Source organism: Humulus lupulus, chromosome 4 (assembly GCF_963169125.1).
Source record: "Humulus lupulus chromosome 4, drHumLupu1.1, whole genome shotgun sequence".
Classification (NCBI taxonomy): Eukaryota; Viridiplantae; Streptophyta; class Magnoliopsida; order Rosales; family Cannabaceae; genus Humulus; species Humulus lupulus.
Window position 1 is genome coordinate 13377663 of NC_084796.1, and position 16998 is coordinate 13394660.

The 16998-nt window shown below is 32.7% G+C and overlaps 1 protein-coding gene across 1 annotated transcript; it reads left to right on the top strand.

Moving 5' to 3' along the window:
* The first annotated feature begins 5309 nt into the window (after positions 1 to 5309).
* LOC133829994 (uncharacterized) lies at positions 5310 to 16222 on the top strand. Its single transcript, XM_062259867.1, has 3 exons — positions 5310 to 5597; positions 5710 to 5920; positions 11228 to 16222. Exons 1-3 carry the CDS (start codon positions 5433 to 5435, stop codon positions 16003 to 16005), a joined length of 5154 nt encoding a protein of 1717 aa, XP_062115851.1. The 5' UTR covers positions 5310 to 5432; the 3' UTR covers positions 16006 to 16222.
* The last annotated feature ends 776 nt before the right edge of the window (positions 16223 to 16998 follow it).

The following is a 16998-nucleotide window of genomic DNA, read 5'->3' on the forward strand; positions in this document are numbered from 1 at the left end:
GAACATTGGATGTTGGTGATTGCTATGCCAAAAAGAAAAATCGTGTTCTTAGATCCATTGAAATCACACAAACGTCCAGAAGAAATTGATTCAATGATAATGAGGTAAGTCTTAAATTTTTTAAAATATTTCTTAATATGCAACAAATATTACATGTTACTACATTTTAATAACTTTTGTTAATAATTTTCTTTTTAAATAGTGCATATTATAGAGTTTCTTCCAATGCATTACTCGGCAATCCCACAAAGATATTCAATGTTACATGTCCAAGACAACCACAAAGTCATGAATGTGGTTTTTATGTCTTGAAGTACATTAGAGATCTTGTACGGGCATCAAATGCAATGACTACCCTAAAAGAAAAAGTAAGTTCATTTTTTATAATTTATTTGCTATCGATGATCTATGAAATTAATTTATATTTATTAATTTTACAGTTTGGTGGGAAGACGCAATATTGTGAGATTGCAGACCTCTTGCCAATCCAACACGAATGGTTAGGCAAATTGATACCATACATTTATCAGTAAGCCTATTTTTGTTTAGTTGTAAGTTTAGTCTTTTGTAAATGTATTAATGTTAAGGCTAGTTATCTTACTTAAGTACTTGTATTTTATATGTTTATGTACAACATTTTTAATTAATAAAAGTTATCATATTTTCATTCAAAAAAAATTCTTAACTAATTTCAATTGTAAAAATATATATAATTGTAATATTATATAATTAAATTGTTGAAAAATAATTAGGCCAAAAAAAAAAATTATTAATTAGATCAATTAAATAAAATCAGGCCAAAATATATATATATATATATTTATATAAAAATAGAAACCATCCATTTAAAAATAATTAGAAACATATATTAAATAAAAAATGTGGGCACTTTCTACTTCGGTTTTTAGGTAAAACCGAAGTAAAATGTACACTTTCTACTTCGGTTTTACCTAAGAACCGAAGTAGAAAGTCCCCTTTTACTTCGGTTCTTAGGTAAAACCGAAGTAGAAAGTGCACATTTTACTTCGGTTTTACCTAAAAACCGAAGTAGAAAGTGCCCAGGATGCTAGCGTATATACACTTTCTACTTCGGTTATTAGGTAAATACCGAAGTAGAAAGTGGGGATTCTACTTCGGTTTTTAGCTAGTTTTTACTTTGCTCCGAACTACTTCGGTTGCGAATTTTAGCGAAAACCGAAGTAAATCAAGCTTAAAAACCGAAGTAAAAGCCCATTTTCCTTGTTGTGATTGATTCCCAAGTTTAGATATAGTTGAAGTAAATCACACTATATATTTTTTTCAAAATATATTTTCTATTCAAGCACAAGTTACTTTAAAAAAGGTAGGATTTTTCTTCACTTATATAGGATATAATTTCTAAGCATTAGTTGTGTTACAACCTAATGAAACTACAAAAAATCAAAGAGATTATGTTTAGGCAAAATATGATACTTATGCTCTAAGAATTAGATGTGAACAATTTAATGAAAAACATTTAATCAAAGAATATCATATTTTTGCATAATGAAGAACTAAGTGTAATATGCTTTAACAATCAACACTAGATGAAAAATGCATATCTTTGATAGAAAAATCCATAAACAATGTTGTACAAATGAGAAATCAACATACAACAAAAAATACTATCTAGTTACATTTTTCTTCATCATCATCTTAATAATCTTTGAAAAAGATTAGAAGCTCATAATTAGATTGAAATAAAAATTACAAAATAATATACTTGACATGCTCTTCAAAAGATGAAAATGGTAGAGAGAAAATAGTGAAAAGAAGAGAGAAAAATATGTGTAGAAGATTTTGAAAAGATGAAGAAGAAGAGCTCCCCAAATGGTCTTACAAGACTCTATTTATAGGCAAAATATGGAGATTAAATTAATCAAATTAAAATAAATAAATTGATTAATTTAATTGTGTTGGGAAGTGATAGGATAAATAGAGTAAGTGTAAGAGTATTGGAAAGATGAAATGTTTGGTTGGGTAAAATATTAGTGAAAAGCTAGGGTAAAAAAAATGAATTATGAATGTTTATTTAGGTAAAAAAAATGGGGAAGAGTGAATTGATATTTGAGTGAAAAGAAAAAAGGAAAATATTAGGAAAATATATGATTTTTAGCTTTTTTCTTGGTGGCTGTGTTTGGTGAATTCAGTGGTGGGCCGAATGGAGGAAATGGCAGCAGCTGGCTCGGGTTGGGCCGTGTGGTTGGCGAAGGCCCACGATGGGCTGGAATGGGCTTGGGGCTGCTTTGCTGAAGAGGAGGCTTGGGTGCATCAGGCGTTGACAGCTGGCGTTGGTGGAGAATTGGATTGCTTCGGCTGGGTGCTTGAGCTTCGGTGGAGTCACGCTGGGAGGCTGAAGAAAGGAGGTGAATAAGTGCATTGCTGACAGGTGGCGGCGTGTGGATGATGCTGAAGGAGACCTGAAGCAGGCGGCTGGTGGGAAATGAGTGCAGGAGGCGTTGGGCCTGGGTGCAGCTGAAGTGGGCCGGCTGGAAGGTGGTCTTGGGGCTGCTGGGCTTGGGCCCAAATGAGTTGAGGCAGCATTTGGTTGGGCCAAGGAGGCTTGGGCACTTGGAAAAATGCTACTTCCCTTGCTTTTCCTTGCTTTTTTAGCTTTCTATTCTTTTTTCTAAGCACAAAAATACACCAAATTCCTTAACAAAATAAATTATAATAAAATATTTTCACTACAAAATAAATCAACTTAATTCTTTGAAAATATTAATTATAACTTAATTTATATTTAACATTTAAGCTTAATAATACCACATTTTTTTTATCTCAAATTAAATAACAATAATTCAAATAATTAACTATAACATTTTACAACAAAATAACTATAAAAACACACAAAATTATATAAAATCAAAATAAGACTAATAAATTCAAAATTACTTAAAAACTTAATAAATTGCTTAAAAACTCAAGTATTAAGCAACAATTATCACATAAAAAGTGGTAAAATAACTCTATTTTGTAGAGTTATCAGTTCTAGACTCCTAGGTTTATCCTTTATTAAATTTATTAATCTAAAATCCTTAAATCCCTAATAAATATACATGTGACAAGTGTCACATTCTTAATTGTTTTATCTTAACCTTATGTTATAATAAATATCATTTTTAGGACCAGCTATATTAATCGAATCTAATGTTAAAATTAATATTTCTAAACTATAGGCTAAAATTATAAAACCCATAACTATCTCTATGAGTTTCCAACTAAATTCAGGTTTGAACCAATAATCACGAAAACTAACATTCTACAACGCTAGCTACTACTATCTAGCTAAGTAAAATTTCGAGACGCTACATGGTTATTATTTAGCCGACAGTATATATCCAAAATAGTCTACTATTGTTCAAACCATTCATGAGTCACTTGGCCCGAAGAAACAATTATTTGCTCGAAAAGAATAAGCATGTAGAAAATATGTAGAACATGGTTTGGAGTATTGCAATCAAGATTTGACATTGTGGCAGGACCAGTGTGTCTATGGAATAAGAGGATATTACATGATATAATGACTTCATGTATTATTATGCATAATATAATAATAGAAGATGAACGTGACGTTAATGCACCCATTGAAGAACGACTCAAAGTGCCAAATCCAGAAGTTGAGATTGTGGGTAATGAAGATGCTTGATTTCAATAATTTCTGGCTCGACATAGAAAAATCAAAGACAAGAATGCTCACATTGAACTTCGAAATGCATTGATTGAACACTTGTGGGACGAATATAGTATTGGAAAATTAGTTTAATTTAATTAATATTTCAAGGTATTATGTTTTAGAGTTAATTGAATGTATTTTATTTTAGTGGTGTAATATTTAAATAGAAAAATGTAATGTGTTATTATAATTTGTCTAAGTTTTAATATTTATGAAATAAGTTTCATGAAATTAATAATAACATTTTTACTTAATGGATTAATTAAATAAATAAATGATAAAATAATATAATAATAGAAAGAAGATTTTATTTTATTAAAAAATAATATAATAATAAAAAATATATTTTTTTGGTATAATTATTGGTGCTATGGTTAGAATAAAAAAAATATAGTCATAAGCTTCTTTAATTTTGGTTTATGTGGACTAGTGCTCTAAACTAAACGGAATAGTTTTATTTTTTGAGAAACTAAATTGAACTGACACAACGATTATTAGAACATAAAGACAAAAAAAAAAAAAAAACTTTTGCTTTTCTTCTTTGGAAAAGTAAAAGGGTCAAGCATTTTTTGACTGTGACTCATCCATTAGAGTCAGTCGGCGAGCCAATCAGTGTACAAAGTTTGTGGAAAATTTTCATTTATCGTACTATCATATTCATACCCCAATCAAAACCCTCTCTCCACACCTTTTCCTTACCTTCCTCCCGAAGGTTTTACTTTTTTAAATAAATTACCAAATTTTAATACATCTCTCGTTTTCTTTTTAATAAAAAGGTTATATAATATTTAGAATAAATAATATTTTTACCTTGAATTATGATTATTGAATTATGATTATTGTATGATCGTGTTCCAGTTCGCGATGTTAAAAATTTTCTTTGAATTATGCACGTTACTAAAATATGAGATTTCTCTTAGATTTCATCCTATGTGACTAAGTATTGATGATGTAGCCTTTTGTTTCTTGATGTGACAGTACCATGTGTAGAATAATTAGAAATTTTGCCCCTCGAATTTTGACTACTACCAAATTGTGCTTTTTTTTATTAAGACTAATTTATTTTTAAAAATGATAATTAAATCCTTAAAAATTTTAAAAATAATTATTTTAAAAAATTAAGAAAATAAACAATACTAAAAATTTCAAATTAATTAAGTAAAATTCAAATACTTAAAAATTAAAAATCTAATTAATAGCAAATAATATTTTTTTTACTTTTTTTTACAATATAAAATAAATATATTTTAATATAAAAATTAAAAAATAAATCATAAAACAAAATTTTGTCCCTTTTGTCCTCATTCACTTAAATTAAAAATTTTATTTATTTATTTAAGTCTTTTATCTATTTTTTTTTAAAATAATTATTTATTGATAATTAAAAATTTTATTTATTGAGAATTTAATTATTATTTTTAAGCAAATAATATGTTTTTTATAAAAATGGTATAATTTAGTAGTGGTATAATGGTATATTTTTTTTATAAAAATATCATAGTTTAATAACATGCCTAGTTTACGATTAGGAGAATTTTTAACATATTGAATCATTCGAGGGACAACGATACTGGGCAAAAATGTAATTTATTATCATATTTAATGTCCTACTAATATGAATATATATATAGAGAGACAGTGCAAAGCTCAGTCTTATAGTCTTTCTCTCTGTTTTCTTACTCTGCTCTGCTAATTCTTCAAATTTAATACTGAGTTTTTGATCTTTGAACGTACGGAAATGGCGATGGAGAAGGCGAAAGAGCACATTGAGGAGATCAGGAGGGACAAATACTCCATTGGAGGTAAACCTAATACCTTAACTGAGGATCTTCATCAAGCTGTAATGAACCTCTCTGCTGAACTTTACGCTAAAGACGTCCATTTCCTCATGGAGCTCATTCAGGTAACCAAACTATATTTAGAATTTTCCTGCCATTTATCGATTGATTTTCTGGGGAAAATGAACTAAGTAGTTGTTTTGGTGTGGTGTGAAAATATTATTTATTAATTTGTAGAACGCGGAAGATAACGAGTACGTGGAGGGAGTGGATCCTTCGTTGGAGTTCATCATTACGTCCAAGGACATTACGGCCACCGGAGCACCGGCGACGCTGCTCATTTGCAACAATGAGAGAGGCTTTTCCAGGAAAAATATTGACTCCATTTGCGGTGTTGGACGTTCTACCAAGAAAGGCAACAGAAAGCGTGGTTACATTGGGGAAAAAGGTACCTCTTAATCTCTCTCTTCTGCACAGTACACACACGCAGTTATGCCATATACTATTACTCACATCAAATTTGGGCCTTGTTGCTAATGTGGATAATAAATAAATTTGTTTCTCTGTCTATTATCTATGATCTATGCATCTCAATATTGATTGGGAAGAGTTTATCAGTTTCCATCTTGACTTACTCATTTTGTTTTGAGATTTTGTTGACGTTTAAAGATTAGATTATCATTCTTTGCTGTGATGAATTTACGATTTTAGTTTCTCACCGCACTCTCACTAATGCATCTCTGGAATTTATTTTTAATTTAGGTATACTTTTGTTTTCCCTTTATTTTTATAATAGACGCTGCTTGGAACTCATATATCGACTGAGTGATTCTATTTTTTATTGTTTAGATTCTAACAGAAAAGAATCTATAATGTTTATTTATATCAACTAGAGTATATAACTAAAAAAACAACATTACTCCCAAGTCCCAACATAACTAGAAACACAAACCAAGAGCTCACAAGTAACTAGAATGTATAACTAGGGAGACAAGTAATGAAATTATAATACTCAAGAGCTCTCTTTATATAGATCTTACATTCAGCAAAAACAAACCATGCATAAAACACAAACCCACTAACACACAGACTTACTTATGACTAAGTCCGCTACTCTATAAAATAAACAAAGTGCGTAACCCACTAGGACAACATAATTGATTATAGGACAACATATAAGACCACAAGATATAGCAATCTCTCCCTTAAACTAAAGATGTTCAAATCTTTAGTCTGAAATCTTGTAACACTTCTATTCAAACAAAATTCTTCCAGGAATTCACCCCTGACTAACCTCTGAGTTTTTGAAATGTACCTAACTCGAGGGAGTTGGGAAAAATACAACAACTTGGACTTCACTTCTGCAATGAATGGGATCAATGACTCCTTTCTTTGTTTGATCCCTTAAGAAATGAAATTTCACATCTATATGCTTGCTTCTTCCAAGTAAAACAAGATTTTGGGAGAGCTTTATTGCTGAACTGTTGTCACACTAAATTTTAGTAACTCTTTCTTACTTGTAATGAAGTTCTTCAAGAATTTTTCTCACAGGCTGTCGCTGCAGCAAACTGTGCTTCAATTGTTGATAAAGTAACACATGCTTGCATCTTTAGAGACCATGAAATTGCTTCCAAGCCAATCATACAAACATATCCATACGTACTTCTTCTATCTATTATCTAGATCTCCTGCATAATTGCTGCCAGTTTAGCCAACTAAAGATGCTTTTTCTCCTTTTTGATAGAACAACCCAAAATAAGTTGTACATTGCAAGTATCGAAAAATCTCTTTGCAGCAAGACGATGCATTTCCATATACTTGCTAATAAGACTTACAACATACATTATATCAGGCCTTGTGGCTGTCAAATACATCAGACTTCCAACTATTTGTTTGTACAGGGTGCTGTCAATCTTCCTTCCTTCGGAATCTTTGATAAGCTTCAAACCAACTTCAGTTGGTGTGCCCATAGAATTGCAGTTCTTCATTTGAAATCTGTCTAAAATTTCTCGTTCATACTTTTTTGAGAAATAAAAAATACCAGCATGAGTTTGAACTGCTTCTATGCCAAGAAAATAGTGCATTATTCCAAAGATCAGATATTCCAAATTCAAGCATCATTAAGTGCTTGAATTTGTCAAACATGTCACTATTATATCTAATATATCATCCACATATGAACAAGCAATGCCCTCTTTTCTTCCCTTAAATTTAATGAGAAGTGTATGTTCATATGGACAGTTATGAAAACCTTCCTTCAGAAAATAAGATTTAATATGACTATACCGTGCCCGTAGAGTAAATAGCCTTTTTTTTAAAAAAAAAATTTTATACACTTTTTTGCCCGTTTCGCTCTTAATATAACCAGGAGGTTGATCAGTAATACTTGTTCTTCCAAGTATCCATACAAAAATGCTAATTTTATGTCCAACTGGTAAATAGACCATGAGTTTTATGCAGCCAATGATATCACCAGTCTGATTTTATCATGTTTTGCAATTGGAGCAAAAGTTTCTTAGCCTTCAGCTACTAATTGCACTTCACATTCTCATTCAGCTTCGTCTTGTACACCCACTTCACACTGATAGTCTTGTGCCCTTTTGGAAGCTCCATCAACTCCCACGCATTATTTCTTTCAATGGCTATGATTTCGCTTTTTGCCACTTTGGTTATTTGATACCTTCTTCATACTGCGTCACGATTTGAAAAATAAACAAAAATGCGTGATCGGGTCTTCTTTAGACTTGTCAAAATTAGATACCTCATAATCCATCATCCATGCAGGCTTTTTAGTCAATAATTGTGGCCTTTGTTCTATAGCTTCTTCAATAGCATGTGGGCTTTGTGTGTTGGTTGCTGGTTGTTGTACTGTAGTTTGTTGTTGTTGCTGCTGCCTTTTTTCTTCATCACCATCAAAATTTGCTGGAATTTGTTGTTGAACATTGTTCTTATTCCATGGCTAGTTTCTTTCTTCATCAAAAAAATATCACGACGAATAATGATTTTATTGGTGATAGATTGTACAGCTTATAAGCTTTTCATTGATCACTAACACCAATTAATATCTGCACGAGGTGCTTGAAGCCCACTTTACTTTTGTTGATCTTGGTACTTCTTCTTCATGGAATTCCAAATATGTTTCGAAGTATCCTTACCGATAATGATTTCCAAGCTTGAGCAATTAATATCTTGGAAAAGCTAATTCTTTGCCTTGAGATCTTTCAACCACTGTGCCTTTTATTCTACTCTTTGTTCATCCATCATTGTTGTGCCAGCTACTAGTTCCGTAATTCTTCAGTAGACAATTTGCCACTACTCTTGATAATATCAGTCAATAAGTCGTCGATGTATCGGAAATAATAGATGGTGGACATTTTTGTAGTTTAGAAAATATTTTTGTCTGTATAACTTTGAAATATTGGAGAAATTAAAAAAAATCGATAAAACTATAATTTCGAATTGGTTTAGTTATAAAATTCACAAATATCAACCATGTATAGAAGAAACTTCGATTGTATCAGTTGGATTTTCTATTAAATTAATAAATAATAATAACTTTTGAAAGAAAAACAAAAAGGAAATAGATAAATATCTTTACATGATATGTGAACTTTGTAAGAAATGTAATGTTTGAAAGTATTATTGAATATAATTAATGTTAGGTTTATAATTTTTGTTTATGAATAATTATTTCAATTCATATATTATTGAATATATTTATTTTTTAAAAATTTTATCAAAGATTTTTATACTTTTAAATAAATATTTATATTCATATATTACTGTATATCCATATTTTCATCCTTATTTGAATCTTAGAAAATTCTCCACCATTATCATGATCCAATGATTATAGTGACCAAGCGGGGAATATTTGGTTGATAAAGTTGTTGGTGTTGGTTGACATCGTTGACCGCTTATATAAACTGAATAGCTACTGCTATACATCCAAACGAGTTTAGTCTCACAAGAGTAACAACTGCCACTCATTTTTTAAAACTCACCATATCTTCTCTCATGCACCAAAGTGTACCACTGTCAGAATATCAAGAGATATAACAAGTTATATTTAAGAGAATATACCATTTTGTTCCTATAGATTTATGTAAAATACTAAATATGTCTCCCACTTTTCATAAATACCAAAATCGTATCCTATGTTTTGTTGTTCACACTAAAATGGTACCCTAGATCTATTTTTTATCAAAATTATTTTTTTAAGACATTTTTTATTCCTCAATCTTATATATTTTATTTATAATATAATTAAAGTTATTTATAATTATTTAATCAATAATAAACTTAAATAAAATATAAATAATAATAAAACTTAAATAAATTTATATACTTTAAATAAATTAATTAAATATATATACTTAAATAAATAATAACACTATATGTTTATTTAAGTTAAAATCAAATATTAAATAATAATAAAATATAATACTTGATTTTATTTATTTTATTATTTATTTTTTAGAAATTTACTTATTTGGTATTTATGTTTTACCGAATTATTTATAGCTTTGGTATCCTCTATTATGAATAATACTAATACAATACCTTAAATTTGCAAAATCAAAATAAAATGTTACCTGGCTCAAATTTTGTTACAAATGACAAGGTACCAAATGAGTATATTCCGATAAATAATAGGGTACCATTTTATACCGAGTTTCAAATTACAAAGTACTTGATGATCATTATCAAAAACACAAAGCACCAAAGCTATTCATTATCAAAACACAGGGTACTAAATGAATACTCACTTTTTTTATTATTTCTTTGAGTTTATATGTTATTAAAAATAAAGTTTAAAATATTATTATCAATTTATTAAAAGAATTAAAAATACTTTTAATTATAGACAAAAAATATATAGGTGAGGGTAAAAGGATTTGTGAAAATATAAATTTGATTAAAAATAGGTCTAGAGTACTATTTTGGTATGAATAATAAAACAGAAGGTATTATTTTGATATTTATGAAAATTTTAAGGTATATTTAGTATTTTATATAAATCCAGCAGACTAAAATGGTATATTCTTATATTCAATGTAACAAGAGTAATAATTTTTTCACAAAAAGGTTAAAAAAAATTAAAAGCCGATTTTTGGGAGAGGATTTATAGAAAAATGTTTTCCTCCCTTTCCTCTGTCTTAGCAAATTTCAAGTTCCAAAGAAACCCGAGTTTTTCTTTGTTCTGGATGCTTGTCACCTTAGTTTATACCAATCTAAGCCTTCAAAAACAATAATATCCTCCAAAATTTGATGGGATAACTTGATAAATAGTCATTTTCAGGACTAATTAACCAAAAATAGTTACTAAAAATATTCAATTCAAATTTACCCATTATTATAATTACATATCCTATTCTACCTTACTTAAAAAACTAAATCAAGTAACTGTAGCTGCAGCTGCATAGATGTGGAGAAATGGAATGGAAACATTCATTATAAATCTGAGTATAGAAGTAAAAGGTTTAATAAACGGTTAAAAATTAAAAAAGGTGATCAAAAAGTGGGCACCGGGTCAAATTTCCACAAATTAAATATTTTATTTGATTCCTCTTTTAACAAACTTATCTAAGATGTTACTATGCATAACAACATGATACGAGTAATGAATTTAAAGAGCCAAGTACAATATTTTGATATATGTTTGTTTTCTTTCTTGATGTTCTGTTTTGGCTTGCTGTTGAAGCTAATGTTTATTTATATGTGTGTTTTACTTAACTTTTCGGCGTGTTTGCAGGAATTGGGTTCAAGAGTGTATTCTTGATCACAGCTCGACCGTACATATTCAGTAATGGATACCAGATACGTTTTCATGAAGAGCCTTGCCAGCACTGCAATCTTGGCTACATTGTTCCTGAGTGGGTTGATGAGAACCCCACTCTCTCTGAACTCAAACAGATATATGGTTCTTCTGGTTCTGCTCTTCCGACCACAATTCTCATCCTGCCATTGAAGCCTGACAAAGTCAGACCTGTGAAGCAGCAACTCTCTAGTATTCACCCCCAAGTTCTGTTGTTCCTCTCCAAAATCAAGAAACTCTCTATCAGGGAAGATAATGAAGACCCCAGACTCAATGCTGTGAATGCAATAGCAATATCTAAGGAGACAGATTTTAGGCAGAGGAAAAACATTGATGCTGAATCTTTCACCCTCCACCTATCAGCAGAAGAGAATGGAGCCGAAAAAGAATGCATGTTCTACATGTGGAAACAAAAATTTCCAGTTCGGCCGGAAAATAGAGAGGAAAAGAGATCAGAAATAGAGGAGTGGGCAATCACGCTGGCATTTCCATTTGGAGAGCGGCTTCAGAGGGGAACACACTCTCCTGGGATCTATGCATATCTTCCTACGGAGATGGTCACAAACTTTCCATTTATTATTCAGGCTGATTTTCTCCTAGCATCCTCAAGGGAGACAATTCTCTTAGACAGCAAGTGGAACCAAGGAATTCTTGGATGTGTGCCTACCGCTTTCATAGACGCATTTAAATCTATGGTGAAAACAAGTGAAGATGCACCAGTGTGGAATTTGCCTGATAAGTTCAGGTTTTTGCCTGTCAACCCGTCCAATCATGTAGAGCTGAATGTTGTGAGGAACGCAATCAAAGCAAAGCTACTCGAAGAGGACATTGTCCCGAGTGAAATGGTGATGGAGCAGAAGTTCTTCCATAAACCCCGCGAAGTGGGAAGGCTTATGCCTGCTTTCTGGTGTATTTTAGATAAGGCAGCGAAAGAAGGGGTGAGTATGCTCAAACTTTCTTCCCATGGAAAATTTATATTGAGTTCGTCATTTGACAGAGAAGAATATGATCACATACTCAATTTCTTGGAAGTCCAGCCAGTTGATAATGAATGGTATGCGAAGTGCATTCAGGGTTTTAATCTTGCGGGTGGAGTCTCTGACCATGTCTATTTGGAGCTTCTATTGTTTATTGCTGATAATTGGAGCTCCAAATTTTACTCCACGAACATCAAGAATATACCACTTATAAAATATGAGGACCGTAATGGGAATATCTCTACGTTCAGCATCAGTGAATCTGTAACCTGGAATGGTCAGAGTCTGGTTTACCTATCTCATCTTTCTTCTCAAACTTCTTGGTTGATTAAGTGGAACAAGGAATTTGGGCCTGTGAGCAATCGTTTTTTCATGCCAGAAATCACGCAGGAAGTAATATGGTCATTTCCCAGGAAAGAGACATTACTGAAATGGCTTCAAGATTACGTGAAGATTGGTGTCGTAGAAGTTAATGATTATGCAGTTCTCCTGAGTAATTCTGTTTTTACAGAGCGGAAGCTTGCTATATTGTTTGCTCACTTCTTGTATCACTCAATGCTAAAGAAATATCTCATGGTGTATCAAGTGGATCAATTGTGTAGCATTATGCCACTGGTTGACAGCTATGGGTGTGTCATTACTCGACGAAGTGGAATTCTTGTCCCTTCTAAAGGAAGCAAATGGGCAGGGTTGGTTCTTAAAAACTTGTGGAGAGGAGAAGGCTATGTTGAGTTGAATGACGACTATTTGAGCCCATTTCGTCATGCTGGAAAATTGATTACACAGGAGAATGGGCTCATTAGTTTCCTTAAAACTCATGCTAAAGCATGTGATGTTCCTTGCATACCTCCTCCTGATGCTCCGATTGCTGCTGTATCTGGAGTACTTACCAAGTCAAACACATTCTTGCTTTTAGATTGGATTCGCTACTTTATTCGGGAGCGCATCCCCATCCCCAACAAGTTCTTGACGAGTATAAAAGAACAAAGTTGGCTGAAAATCACTTTGAATGGCTGCCCTGGTTCCAGACCACCGCCACAATCATTCCTCCATAGCAGCTCGTTCTATTCATGGGGAAGTGTTCTGCAGAATGAATCAGTGCTTGTTGATATTCCTTTGGTTGACCTTAATTATTATGGTGAAGAAATAAGGGACTACGAGGAGGAGCTGAAAAAAGTTGGAGTTATGTCTGAGTATGGTGAAGCTTGTCAATTTATTGGAAAACATCTCATGTCTCTTGCTGCTTCCGGTACCTTGACTAAAAGCAATGTGATTTCAATACTGAAATTCATCAAATTTTTGAGGTCCAGATGTCTTCCACCAGAAGAATTCATCAACAGCATTAAGCAAGAGAAATGGTTGCGGACATCTTGTGGAGATAGGTGTCCAGCTGAATCTGTTCTGTTTGACAATTACTGGAAAACTGCATCGAAAATCAGTGACATTCCGTTCATTGATGAAGAATACTATGGTGAAGAAATCTTGTCTTTCAAGACAGAACTTGGATTGCTGGGAGTGGTAGTTGCTTTCAGTGGAAGTCACCAGCTTGTTGTTGACCACCTCAGGCCATCTTCACACTTGAGTTCTCTCTCATCCGATTCTCTACTTTTGATATTGCAATGCATGCGTCATTCAAATTCAACTGAAAAGATTGTAAGAACACTAAGGGGAACAAAATGTCTGAAGACAAAAGTTGGTTACAAGTCACCTCATGAATGCATCCTATGTGACCCCGAATGGGTTTGCCTTCTTCAGGTGTTCAATGATCTTCCAGTCGTGGATCAAAATTTCTATGGAAAAAACATCTTCATTTACAGAAACGAGTTGAAGCAAATTGGGGTGGTGGTGGACTTTGAGGGAGCCACAAAACTATTTGTTTGTTGGTTTAAAGAACACGCTTCAAAAAAATCCATTTTCAAAGAGAATGTCATTTCATTTCTCTCATGCTACAGACGGCTAAAGGAAACTTCTTACAACTTCCCTACAGAGGCGAAAAATTGCATCCGCAAAGAGAAGTGGCTGCGGACTCGCCATTGTGATTATTATAGGTCTCCAAAAGACTGCATTCTCTATGGTTCTGATTGGGAGTCCATCTTTTCCATCACTAGCCTTCCTTTCATCGATGATAGTGAAAATTGGTATGGCACTGCAATTTACGAGTATGAGAAAGAGCTGAAGAGTATGGGAGTAGTCACTGATTTTAAGGACGGTGTAGAGATTATTGCTACTTGTCTTTATTTTCATGATGTCAGTCGTATCACGTCTTCAAGTGCACTTTCGTTGCTGGAATGCATCAAGATTTTATTGAAGAAAACAGACTACAGTTTTCCTGAAAGTTTTCCTGTGAATTTCAGGAAAGAGCTTTCCAAAGAATGGTTAAAGACATATGTTGGTTATAGACGTCCTTCCGAATGCTTGCTGTTTGATTCTAAATGGGGGGAGTTTCTGACAAAGATGGATGGACCGTTCATTGATGAAGAGTTTTATGGCTCTAAAATTGTATCCTATAGTGGAGTGCTCAAGGAAATTGGGGTGATTGTTGATGTGGACAAAGGGTGTTCATTAATTGCCAGCCAACTTGGTTCCCATACTGAGTTATCAACAATTGTACGGATATATAATTACTTGAGTAAGTTTAAATGGGAGCCTAAAAGTGAGGAGGAGAAGAAGATATGGATTCCAAATGGAAGTTATAAAGGGGTTTGGGTTGGTCCAGAAGATTGTGTTATTTCTGACAAGAGTGAGCTATTCAGTTTGCAGCTGACCATTCTGGACAAATACTACAAAGGCAATCTTATTTTCTTTTCTAGTGCATTCCAAGTCAAATGCAGTCCTAGTATCGAGGACTACTGTAAGCTTTGGAAGTGTTGGGAGAGTTCGGGACACAAATTGTCACATGATGAGTGCTGCAAATTCTGGAGTTACATTATCAAACACTCATCTTCAAAGGCAGAAAAAGACCTTCGTGATAAGCTGGAGAAAGTACCTGTCAACTCATGCTCCAATAGCATTGTCTTGGTGGACAAGCATGATGTTTTTGTCGCTGATGATCTTCAACTCAAGTATCTTTTTGAACAGTCTTCTTCTCACCCCATATTTGTTTGGTATCCTCAGCCTAGCATGCCTAGTCTCCCTCGTACTAAGTTGCTTGAAGTTTTCCAGAAGATCGGTGTTCGCACTATCTCTGAATCGGTTAAGAAAGAAGAGGTTTCCATAGCGAAAGGCGCTGAAAATGAGCAGGTGATTCCAAGAGATGCTTTGATTGGGAAAGGTTTGATAAAGCTTATACTTGGGTTTCTAGCTCATCCTTCCCTCAACATGGATGCTAAAGAGAGGCATGAAGCCATGGAAGATCTTCTCAATGTTACTGTTCTTGAGACAGTTGAACCAATTGATGTAAGCTATAATTTGTCATTGTCTTCTGGGAAAAGTCTGAATGTGATAGCCAGTGGAATGGTGAGATGGGACAAAGAGAGCTCCAAAATCTTCAATCAAAAGATGGACATGTCTAAAGGGCCTGAAAATCTTATTAAGCGTGCTACATATTTCTCTCAAGTGATAGCGGAAGGTGTGTTATGGCAGAACAGTGACCATATAGATGCACTGTCCGAGCTGCTCAAGTTTGCCTTTCTGCTGGAATTTAACGAAAAAGCAGTGGATTTCTTCATGAAGTCGAGGAATTTGCAGATTTTCTTGGAGGATGAAGAATTCATTTCTTCTGCCTTCTCTTCTGTCTAGGTATGCTTGGTAACTTTGTATCTATACTAGTATCTAATGAACTATGTCGTAGCCTAGTAATATTGGCTCTTTAACTCTGTGATATCTGCCTTTGGTATTTCTGGAGTTTATAATAATGTATAATTATATGGAATATGCTTTAGTATGTATGGATCAGTCTACTTCTGTAACATTCCTCTGAAATGAGTATATATATATACAACAGTTTGCCGTGATATTTTTGGATGAGTAAAATGATCTTTTCAATCAAAGTCTATTAGTTTGAACAATGATACTAAGCTATAAGATACTAACTCCAAGTTGATAGCATATTTCATATGACAAAGTGATTGTTTTTGGTAGAAACCCAAGTTCCCTTAACAAATTTTGATTGAGGTTCAGAGCTAAAAGTTACAGAGATATGTCTAGTTACTGAAGTTGTATGAAATGAATTCATGTCATTCTGTCTGAAATTAAAGTAGAACGGTGACGTTTTCCAAAGCTTTAAATATTCAGAAATTTTGTTGGTTGATGCAGTGCTGATTATTTTTAAGAAATAAACCAACCACTTTATTAGTGAAGTTTGTTCATGCATTCAAGGTTTTGTATTCAAGTAGTTTTAGAAGATCCATAGTACTCACTCTATATTTATGTAATTTAGAGAGACCAAACTAGGGAAAGAAAGAGTGATTGTAGTAGGGTTGTAAGAGAGAGTTCGTAGGGTTTATGTCCAAGAAAGAAAACAAAAATACCAATAAAGGGGAAAAAAGCCATGGGGGGAGTGAATCCTTCGTTGGAATTTATCACTGTCGAGGGCTGGACCTAGGATTAAAATCTAGCGGGGCAAAGACTAAAATTTCACATTATACAAATTTAAATCATAAAATATACAATATTTCTAAATAATTTCACAACAATATGATAAAAAGACTTAATCTATTATATATAAAATATAATCCAAACGTGATAAAGCAATATACTTGTACACATTAATAATTTTAAAAAATAATTAAG